We start from the raw sequence: 12564 nt of genomic DNA on the forward strand, positions 1-12564 counted from the left end.
ATATTTCATACAATATAATATATATATATATATATATATATATATATATATATATATATATATACCCTTCCTAGGAAATATGCTTCTAAATACTTTACTGTATCATCTATATAATTTTGAAATAATCATATATATTACACCACATCAGAATCTGCTATCAAGTCATGAAGGTGCTGTGGTTAAAAACAGTCCCTAGAGCAGGACATTCTGGAACACTGTCACTGTTACCTCCTCCCTCCACATCACTTTCAGCACTGGCATTGATTCCACTCTCACTGAGGAAATAGGGCCGCCAGCTGAGATCCACCCACAAGCATCTGTGCCCATGTGTTCTGCCTTACCACTAGAACAGAGAAAATATAAACCTCACAAAGACTAACTATTCCACTGGCAAAACAAAATACATTGTCTTTCCTCCACTTGGATTTATTTCCCAAAAATTATCTCTTGTTTTTCTCATATTAAAACCTTGACCTCTCTTTACCATCCAAGGGGAGAAAAAAAAAAACCGTCTGTCTTCCATATTCTGGAAATAGATACATAAAACCTCTCTTTGCTCTTTAGTTCATAGTTTCAATTTTTCATTGACAGCAGAACTCAACAGAGAAGTTTTTCCTAGTCATTGTCCAAATAGTCTCTTCCTGCTTTTCATAAGCCAGCCCATATCTACCCAATCTCTTAACACTTCATAATATTACCTGCTGTCATTTTTGCTCACTCAGATGAACTCAATATCCAATTCATGTCTCATTTATCAGCAGAACTGGATAGAGTAGACAACTTTCTAGCAGAGGCATTTTTTTCTCCCTGAACTATTGATTTTCTTCCATCTTTATATATTCTTCTTTAATCTCTTTTCCTGATTACTCCAATATTTTTTAAGACATGGTCTTACTATATAGCCTAGCTTGCTTGAAACTTGATATGGTCATTATGTAGACCAGACTACCCTTGACCTCACAGAAACCCACCTTCCTTGGCATCTCATGTACTGAAATTAAAGGCAAATATTACCATACCCAGCCTAACTCCATTACTTAACCTTGATGAAACCAAGGCCTTAATTCCTGGACTTATTATTCTAAAACTACCCTCTTTGGTGATTTAATTCAATCTGTAGATTTATTATATTAATCACACACTGAAAATATGTGTCTACAATAAAGACATTTACCCTTAAACTCTTTATTTGAAATCTCTCTCTCTCTCTCTCTCTCTCTCTCTCTCCCTCTCTCTCCCTCCCTCCCTCCCTCCCTCCCTCCCTCTCCTTGGAATGTTCAGTTCAGTGTTCAATGAGTACTTCAAATCTAACAGATCCAAAACTGAACTCAAATATCTTACAACCCCCACCACAGTGCTGCTGCTTCTTAGCATCTGTAATGGTTTGATTATCAGTGTGAACAGCTCCTCTGATTTGGTCATCAGAAATGCATTATCAGTGCTCAGCTGGAAAATGTTTGTTCATACATTTCCTTCCTTGTCTTGAATAGTTCTGTGTTAAGAGCTTCTATTGGAGTTTTGCTATTGACCTCTTTTGTTTTATTTATTTATTTTTCATTTTCTGTTTTCTCATGAAAGTTATTTGATCCTTATGGGCTCCTTTGCCTCACCCTACTTCACAACACCAAGAATTACCCCAAAGTCTACTTATTTTTTATCTCATTTATCTGTGCCACTTATGACATTAAAGAAACTATACCACATGACTCGGGGCGAGGAAGAAGATGGTACACTCGAGAGGAGGCTCAGCCAAGGCTGCAATGGGGTAATGAATTGAAGCTGAGCCCCTCCTTTCCAGAATCAGCAACAATGGATTTATTTGTCTGGTGATGAGGGGCAAAATAAGAAAAGACCTTAACTCCAGGAACTAACATATCATTGAACCATGAGCAAGTTACATATGATGTGATGGATGGGGAGTTTCATATGAAAATTCCAGGCATTGATGAAAATATGAGAACAGGCTTCACCATATCAAGCACAGAAATCCTCACCTTTTGGTCATGTTCACATTTACCTTATTTTGAGAAAATGAAATCATACTATCATCTCTTGCACACCTGAATCTTTGGAAGAATATTACCAACACTCCTTAGGTTGTCTTTCAGCAGATTTTCAGAACATGTATTTGCAACATCAGCTGTGTAATGTGCTTGAGTAATATTATGACAAAGTATTCCTTTTTATGCCATTAAGAATGAAATACCTTTGCCATACATATTCATTACATAAGTAAAAATCAACAGAATTTAACCGTTCTTCATTTTACATGAAAATGTCCAAGCCCCATGCTAGCAATGTATTTAAGAAATCAAGATCATGTTATATCATATAACAGTGATACTGGTTGAACACCCAAGCACTTGAAATGCTGGCCTAAACCACATAAGATCTAGTGAACCGGGCATGGCGGTGCACACCTTTAGTCCCAGCACTTGGGAGGCAGAGGAAGGCAAATTTCTGAGTTCTAGGCTAGCCTGGTCTACAGAGTGAGTTCCAGGACAGCCAGGGCTACACAGAGAAACCCTGTCTCAAAAAAACCAAAAAACAAAAAGAAAGAAAGAAAGAAAGAAAGAAAGAAAGAAAGAAAGAAAGAAAGAAAGAAAGAAAGAAAGAAAGAGATCTAGTGAACCCTATTTTCTTCAGTCTCACCCCTTACTACCTAGCCTCATAGTTAATTCTCCAGATTTTCTACTCCTGTTGTTTTTGTTCAGTATCTTGAATACACTTGTGTCTTTTCTATCACTTTTCTGTTATTTTTTCCCATTTAATCCTGAACCTCAAGATGTTCTATCTACTAGTAGCAATATACAACAAATTATTTAAACTTATAAGGTTCCTTTTCCACCTATAAAAGGAAAGAAAAAAAGTCTTACCCTACAGTATTGTTGAAAGTGTTAAAAATAACATAATGCCTTGAGAACAGCACGTGGCAAGTGTGAACACACACAACTGGAATTTGTGCAAAAATTCCCAGCAGATGTTTGGGATATCCTGATTGTCACTTCATTAAACAAAGCTTGAAGGTGCATTTGTGAAGCAGTTCTCTGTACTTTTGAATTCTAAAATATGCATAATTTCATACTTAATGGTAGAAATAATTCAGTATAAATTATAGTTGTTTGTAGAGTTCTTTCTCCTGAAGTACTGGAATATTTTAAACAAATCCATACACTGTCAACCCTCTGCTGGCTAATACTTGATGTGAACACATAATTATTGCACCTTCGTGCTTAGAATGAGGACTTTGCAAGACTGGAAGACATGGAGTGCTTAATCACTGAAATTCACATTGCCTTTCTCATCCATATAGGTTTAGAATTAGTATACAATGTCACTAGTTGTTTCATGATGATAGCATTAGAAAGGTAAATAGAATTGGAGGCTTTAAAGGCATATACTGGCTTGACATTTTCCCATCTGCTTCTACAAGGAAGCAAGTTGCTTATCAATTCTCATACTTCCTTCCTCAGTTTTGAAATAGGAGAGCATGCTTACTAAATTTACTTTTCAGAATTCAGCATAAAGTCAGTAATCAGAGCCTGGCAAAGAAGAACTAAGAATAGGTTGATATTTGGGTCAAGTTATCCACGTTACAGATGGATAAGGAAAATAAGACTATGACTCCAGCTAATGAGAGGTCACAGTATATATGTGTGTATGTGTCTGTGTGTGTGTATTTCTTAAGCTACAAAAAAAAAAAAAGATTTGGAATGTTTTCACCACAAAGAATCAGTAATTTTTATAGGGGACACATATGATTACCTTCATTTGAGTTGTGTACCATGTATATATGTTTAAATGCATAGTTGAACAGTGTTTTAAATTTATTTTACATAGCTGTTAAATGGATAAATGAAATTCTGTTCAATTAAATACATTTTAAAATTCTGTGTTCAATAAAAATGCCTACTCAATTTACCATGTAATATAGTGCTAATACTGAATATTTTAAATAATTATTATATTTATTGATCATGTTTGTTATTACACAAATATAACAGAGTCTGCAAAATCTACTTCATTTTAACAACTATTATAAAACAAGCACTCATTTGTCAGTAAATAAAATAATGATTTACATTTAGACTTTACTTGAAAACTAAGATTACCAACAATAATAGAATAACGTAGCAGAGTTTTTTGAGGTTTACAGTGACATTTCATTATTTGGTGAGAAAGTGGGAAAACTTGTTTTCAAATATCCCATTCATGAAACATTAAGAATTTAGAAAACTCATGAGCTCTCTACGAATCTAAAAATGTCTCCTATGCTGAATATTAACATGAAAGGATAAAGGAAATTTTATTATGGCTGACATTAAATAAACAGCTATGTATCACAAATCATTGAATGGGGGTGAAGGCAGAGATCAGATTTCAAAACAAAAAATCACAAAGTACCCTTTTCCGAGTCTTCTCTTTCAGGAATGGGCGTATCACAGTGTACAGGGCATGGATATACCAAGGTTGATTGACAAAATGAATTCCTCCAAACCTTGCTGGGAAGCTGTCCTAGAACAAGAAAGACATAGATGTTAGGACAGGCTTTTCTACACTGGATGGTTCAGGAACTATTACATTTCATTCAAATGTGTCAATCATATGCTAAAGAAAAGGACCAAGTCTTGTCACAGTAAGACTCTCATAAGACATTAAAACAATATACAGTAAATCATATCTTTCCAAAGAGCAGTTTGCTGAAAAGAACTTCATCATCTTTAAGACTGTGTATTTTAAGCCTGCTAAATTCTAAGTTATTACTATCACAGAAACACAGAAAATAAACATATTAGAAAAAGTGTTAAATACTAGATCCATGTAGAAAAAAATGATTTAAACTAATTATACATATATTCTTATTCATATCACTTAATAGTATAATAAGCCTCAAGATTTAAGTTCAATTCCTGAGACCTATATAAAGAGAGAAATGCAAGTTGCAAATTTGACTTTGACTTCCAAATTTACACTATGATGAACCCATCTACCTCTGACCTCACAATAAATAAATAAATAAATAAATAAATAAATAAATAAATAAACTCAAAAAGATGACTCAGTGGGATGAGTAAGGGCATTTGAAAGTCTGAGTTCAAACATTGGAAATAACTAAGAAATTTCCATAATGTGACCTCTGACCTCCACAACTATAACATTGCCTGTACTCCTCATCACACTAAAATTTAAAAATTAAATTAAAACATAAATTGGGTTCATTCCTTTTTATCCTCCTATTATATCTATACTGTATTATAAACATTCACCTTTCCTTATATATTAAAAAGGAATCATGTGTAAGTCAAATAAAAAACCCAGGGTTATGGCACAAGAAACTTCAGGATTCCTTGAGTAGGTTAAATGAACATCAAAAGCACTCTGAGCTCACTCAAAGGGAGGAAAGTGGAACTCTAGCAAAGCCTACTCCTCAGCAAAACATCCCTGTGGTAGGTTTGAGCCCAGAGTGATGCAGACAGGTCTACTCTGCCTAAGTTTGTCCTAGTGCCTAGGGTAATGGGATTCCTAACTCAGGTTACTCACAAACTTGACACCTGGTTGAATATGCTGAGGATTCTCTTCCAAAGGACCAGGTTCCTGTCTTCTGCTACATTGAAACTCCAAATGAATCAACATCATTCATAAACAGATGAGGAAAAGCAACAAAATAACTTCTTTAACTATACTTACCTGTCTTTCAAGTAGCACCATAATTGATATTTTTCCTGCCTTCTTCAGAACATAAGTGGGAGCAAAGGAGAGGTAAAGATCACAATGAGGGTGAAATCTAATGTTATTATTGTTTTTAACCTAAAGGTTCTGAGTAAGAATTTCTGATCTAAAATATGTACCAGCATGAGACAATAAGCTGTTTACAATACAAAAAAGTTTATACATATATATATATACATATATATATATGTATGTATATGTGTATATATATATATGTGTATATATATAATTATATATATATATATATATATATATATATAGAGAGAGAGAGAGAGAGAGAGAGAGAGAGTCATATAGCATCAGTTCTGAGGCTCACTATATTTGAGGGTGGCCTCATATATTCAGTGCCACTGTAATGCAGTATCAACAATGAATACTATGACCATATTATAGTATATGGTAATTGACTTATCTCCTCTCATCCATGCACATTGTTTTTATGTCTTTTATCTGTTTGCCACATCTTACATTGCAGTTCTCAAGGTATCCATTGCCCACCCATTCAACAGTATGGTGATGCAGTTTTCTCATCATTGATGCTGCTTCCCGAAGTGCATGCTCCTCATGCTCACAAAAACAGCAAGAGGGATTGAATCAATTTAAATGCCCTTCCTCCAGCACTGTGTGCCAATTCTAGTTATTTTATATAGCTTGTATACTATATGTAACCTAATAATTTTAGAAATCTAGTAGAAATAAAATCGATACACATACAAATATTTTTTTTGCTAGATTATTTTAAACTCTAGCAACCAATACCCAGGATTACAGATTTCATAGTTTACTTCTTATATACCTGAGAATTGAACATACAGAATTGTGCCAGATAGACAAGCATTCTAGCTCTCACCTACTTCCCTGCAGCCTTATTTTAAATTTTTTTATTAAATAGTTTTATAACATTTTTCTCCTTCCTTTCCTCCCTTCGATACATTCTACATGTCTCCCCAACTCACACTCACTACTTTTGTCATTAATTTTGAGGCAAAGTCTGTCTAAATTACCAATTGAACTCACTCCATATTCCAGGGAGACTTTGAACTTGCAATCTTTCATCACTCTCCCATATAGATATTATAGGCATGTACCAACATGCCTGGCTCATACATCTACTCTTAAATTTTTACTAGGATTCAAATCATTGCTTCATTATGATCCTTTTGCTATAAATATGATGGATGTTTTTAGAATAGACTATTTTTAAAATACTATTTAAAGCACCATTCATGTTCCAGCATTTAAAAACAAAAGGATTGTCATAAATATCTTGGTCTATGTTTCCAATCTTATTAAATTAAGCATTGTACATATGATATAGAACTCTATAAAGAAGTTTTGGAGCTGTAATAATAGTTATTCATGATAGCCATGTATATACCGCACACACAATATTATCTTCTGTACCATAATGTAGGAAGTACACATAATTAATATAGCAGTTGGTATGTCTGGTTCTCCTCCAACTTCTCTAGTAGTCCTCTTCCACTGTGTTTAAACCTAGCACAACTTCTGTGCTTTGACATGCTAACCATATTGCTTCCCTTAATACATCTTCTGGATCTATCATTTCGGGATAGTATGGAAACTACTACACCCATATTTTATAGATTATACTAAGTATATCTCATATGCTGAAATGTCAGATTCCTGAAAGAACTCAAATTGGCACTTGTTCACAATCCACATCATTGTTTCTGGACAGAGAATTCAGACAAGTTGTTCACTCACTTCCACAACCTGGTTTTAGCACAAACATTCCAATGTCTATGTGTTCTGCCAAACTGAAGAGATACCATCAAGAAACTATTCCATTTCCAGCTAATAGGAATGTCTTTTTCTGTGCCAGTCTTATAATTAGTAATCATTAATGGATGCAAATAATGGGTTGGAAAACAAAGAGGTTGATCCTCATAGGACACATATATGAGAATTCTGATTACAGCTATACTCTTACTACAGCTTCATCTCTTTTCTTGTAACTGCTAAGTGCTCCTTAACGTGTCATGCTACCAAAGCAGACAAACAATGAACTTGGTTAGATGCAGAGCATTATATAGAAGCAATTGTGCAGCAATAAGTAAAAAGATTGTTCTCATCTGTAGGAGAAATAATAAGCCATATATTCTATAATAAGGCTATTTAACACTTGGTAGTTTATCACAGAGAAGAGTAAATAATACCTAATTAAAACACAATGAAGAATTAAATTCCTTTTGCAAGAATCAAGTCAACCTCCAAAGTGGCACTGCATTTCTAACTAATCATTTAGCAAGTCTTTTTTCTCTAATACTAATCTCTGTTACAAACTGTATACAAGCCACATATTTATATGCTTATCATTCATCTAAAAAAACCTATGTCTTTATTTCATGTCTTAAGAATGGTCCCTTGGTTCTGTGAAGAATCAATGCCCCAGTGTAGGGGAATGCCAGGGCAGCGAGGTGCAAGTGGGTAGGTGGGTAAGAGAACACCCACAGAGAAGCAGGGGGAGGTGGGATGAGATAGGGGGGTTCACCAGAGGGGAAACTGAGAAAGGCGATAGCATTTGAAATATAAATAAATAAAATGTGCAATTTAATAAGTAGTAAAATAAGGAGAAAACATAAATAAGATTTTAAAAATAGGCACATACTAAGTGGATCTGGTTGTGTTAGAAAGACAGCAGGTCACATTACTAAGAAGAGTCTTGAAAAAGATTAACAGCTGTGTAAACACTTCAGGGAGATGAGAGCATTAGCCATGGAAACATGTAGAAGCAGAGTGTTTTGGTGGTGGAGTGTCAAGAAGAATGGTGCAGGGTAGAAGCTCGCATCATTTGTTCAAGGAATAGTGGGATGTTGATATACACAACTTCATTCAGTCCAGTATCCCTTCAGCATACAGCTAGGTCTGGCATTAAGTTAATTATTACAATATCACATTCTGTTCATAAGTATTTTTATTTTATTGACAAATGTTCATATCATCATATTAGTCTGCATTTTATAAGGCTCTTACATTCATATTATTTTCATTATGCTCTGAGCATCAAGGTAATGCACTTGCCCTCTATCATTATGTTCCTAAGATATTTTTGTGAATTCAACAAATGGAACAAATGCTTACATATAGAAAAAAAATTAAAGAAAAAAAAGAAAGAAAGAAACAAAGAAATGGGGATTTGCCCTAAATGAATCACTTAAAAAAATGTTAAGAAAAGACCAACTTGGATTTTGGTTTATTTGTGAGTTTTTAAGTAGAATTTGGTTTTGGATTTTTAAGTTATGAAATATCAGTGTAGTTTGAAATAATTTTGCTTTCCAGCTGTGTAAATGGTAACTCAAGGCAATCTTGGATGTCTGGTTAGTGGAACACAACATCTGTTCAAAAACGATCATGACGGGCCTGGCCTATGCCAGCAGCAGGAATGCAGGAAACCCACCTGACCAGGGGCTCAAGTCACTTCCAGTCGACGCCAGCTCAGGATCACCTTGGGCACTAATTCGGTGGTGGGTCCACAGGCCCCAGAGGACTTACCACGCAATCTTAGGATCCTTGGTGAGTGGAACATAACATCTGTTCCAAACCAGTCGTGACAGGCCTATGACAGCAGGAGCAAGGACATGGGAGCCCTGCCTGACCAGCGGCTTGGGATCCTTGTGATCAGTGCTGGTATACCTTGGTTTCAAACATACCAGATAGCCCTACAATCCCCAGAGGAGGCACCACTTTCAGGCACTGTAACATGCCCAGGATCTTAACATTCCAGGATCCCAGGATAACAGAAGCTTGATCACACCAGGATCTCAGGGTCTCAGAGAAAACTTGACTGCCAAGAACTCTGACAAACCAAGAATCTCCAGTTCATTAGAGCCCAAAAATTACAGGATCACAAAGAAAGCTGGACTCTGAGGAGTCCTGAATCAACTGGGAGTATAGGAAGGACAGGCTCTAGTCAGATATATTGAGGACAACAACCACTTGAGATAATCAGATGGCAGGAGGCAAGCATAAGAACAGAAGCAACAGAAACCAAGGTTACTTGGCATCATCAGAGCCAAATTCTCCCACCATAGCAAGTCCTGGATACAACATCACACCAGAAAAGCAAGATATGAATCCACCAGAGAATTCTTAAACCTGATAAATAACTTCAGCAAAGTAACTGGATATAAAAATTAACTCAAATCAGTGGCCTTCCTCTACACAAAGGATAATCAGGCTGAGAAATAATTTAGGGATAGAACAACCTTCACAATAGTCACAAAGAATATAAAATACATTGGTGTGACTCTAACTAAGCAAGTGAAAGATTCATATGATAAGAATTTCAAGTCTCTGAAGAAAGAAATCAAAGAGGATCTCAGAAGATGTAAAGATCTCCCATGCTCATGGATTGGCAGGATTAATATAGTAAAAATGGCTATCTTGCTAAAAGCAATATACAGATTCAATGCAATCCCCATCAAAATTCCAACTCAGTTCTTCACTGAGTTAGGAAGGGCAATTTGCAAATTCATATGGAATAACAAAAAACCTAGGATGGCAAAAAAACTATTCTCAACAATAAAAGAACCTCTGGTGGAATCACCATGCCTGACCTCAAGCTGTACTACAGAGCAATTGTGATATAAACTGCATGGTACTGGTACAGTGACAGACAGATAGACCAATGGAATAGAATTGAAGACCCAGAAATGAACCCATGCACCTATGGTTACTTGATCTTTGACAAGGGAGGTAAAACCATCCAGTCTCTGGATGGTCCTAGCAAATACAGAAGTGGATGCTCACAGTCATCTACTGGATGGAACACAGGGCCCCTGATAAAGGAGCTAGATAAAGTACCCAAGGAGCTAAAGGGGTCTGCAACCCTATAGGAGGACCAATGGATATGAACTAACCAGTAACTCCCCACCCCCAGAGCTGTGTCTCTAGTTGCATATGTAGCAGAGGATGGCCTAGTCGACCATCAATGGGAGGAGAGGCCCTTGGTATTTTGAAGATCATATGCCAGAGGAATGCCAGAGTCAGGAAGCTGGAGTGGGTGGGTTGGGGAGCAGGGCAGGGGGAAGGTATATAGGGCTTTGGTGATAGCATTTGAAATGCAAATGAAGAAAATATCTAATAAAAATTTACAAAGAAAAAGCAGCAATAGTAAAAACAGCAAACTCTCATTCTCCTATGCTCCTATGTTCATTCATACTTGGCTAAGAAAGACATCATGACACCATGGCTCACAGTAGTTTCTTTCCCATTTCTGCTGTTCTGTCTTGGTATTCAGTTCCTTTACAGTTACAGAAATATTCTAGTTTTTTCTTTTTCAATTTTGTTTGAGACATTTTTTGTTAAATTAATTAGAAATGATGTTTTAATCTAGTAGTTTTCCCTGAAAGATAGATTGCATAAGAACTTAGAAAGGCACAGTTGAAAGACATATTTTCCCACTGTACACTATTAGCAAAACTGTTATAACAGTGAAACTTCTGGAGGATATCGTTCAATTGTCATGGATATGTACCATAAGGAGACCAAGTATCACACAATATTTGGAAGGTACTAGAATTTGACCACATTGTTTTGTTAAGTACAATCAACATTTCTTTATTAGGCAAGATGAGTTTGGGGCTTTCTGTTTGTTTGTTGTTTTGTTTTGTATTCTCAGTTCACTCAGCCTTAATGATCGTCAGGGTTGCTTTAGTTCATGAAACTTACAGGCCCAGAGAGAACAGGGTATGACATTCCTCTTATCCAAGACTGATTCCTACTGAACCATGTTAATTACAGATCTTTTTATATCCTGTCATAAAAAGACTGTATCATAATGCGTGCTATCATTTCCATTTTTTATCTTGTTTTTAAAACATGAAAAGTAGTTGAGTTGTTTAAAATTCTCACCTTTCATCACTAAATTATCCCTTGTAAGGAGAAGTGGTATGTTTACTATTTATGGAAAATAACACTATGGTTAATCTTTGTATTTTCCTTTCTCTTGGTATAGTTTGAATACATATGTAATAAAATAACATGTAACACACTTGACTTATCAGTTATGATAATAAATCTACTTTTTAAAAAAAGATAGCTAATGCAAATAGCTCACTTGTAACATACTGAGTCATCCAACAACTGAATGAGCGGTATGCCGCTTTTATGTGCAAAACAGGTATGGTGTTCTCTCAGCTGTTCCTCAGTCAAGGGAGACTAATTATACATTGAAGGGAACCAAAACCATCATCCCCAACATGAAGCAAAGAGTCAGTTGTCATGACTGCTAGTATGTGCCTGATGCAATTGAGAAAGTCCTGAGAACATGACAGAAACTGTTGTCATATGTTCTCACAATCCACTAGACATCACAATCAGTAAAACCTCACAGAAGATGAGAACACACACAATAAAATTACCTTCCTTCCAACAAAAGTCACAGCAACAGGTTGCTACGTCAGGCTCTTATCAAGACTAGTAGCTTCGATCCACATACCAGCTGGCAGCAAGAATGCCTTACTCATACACTGACCCACAGGTCACCTACTTGACTTTTAAATTACATGAAATAATGTGTATCCAGAACTGCTGATTCCATATCCAAAATTTCCCAAAGGGGAGTCACGTAACAAAGAATCCTAGAAGAACTGAAATTATTGAATTACAATAAAACCAGATAGATATTCATAAATGGATATCCCAGAACACACATGAGAAACTAGAAATAGTTTTGTTCTGAATAGGTATTAGAAAATAGGAATTGTCATGCCTGTTAAAGTACCCCGGAGCTCTTGACTCTAGCTGCATATGTATCAAAAGATGGCCTAGTCGGCCATCACTGGAAAGAGAGGCCCATTGGACACACAA

At 35.8% G+C, this 12564-nt stretch overlaps 1 protein-coding gene across 3 annotated transcripts in view; it reads right to left on the bottom strand.

The window, feature by feature from the left end:
* Clvs2 (clavesin 2) overlaps positions 1 to 12564 on the bottom strand; it is a 102236-nt gene that overhangs the window by 27108 nt on the left and 62564 nt on the right. For all 3 annotated transcript variants that reach the window (XM_029482291.1, XM_029482292.1, XM_021175049.2), the window contains one exon: positions 4405 to 4515. In XM_029482291.1, the coding sequence (XP_029338151.1) occupies positions 4405 to 4515 (111 nt within the window). The remainder of the gene's footprint in view (positions 1 to 4404; positions 4516 to 12564) is intronic.

This window comes from Mus caroli, chromosome 10 (assembly GCF_900094665.2).
Source record: "Mus caroli chromosome 10, CAROLI_EIJ_v1.1, whole genome shotgun sequence".
Lineage (NCBI taxonomy): Eukaryota > Metazoa > Chordata > Mammalia > Rodentia > Muridae > Mus > Mus caroli.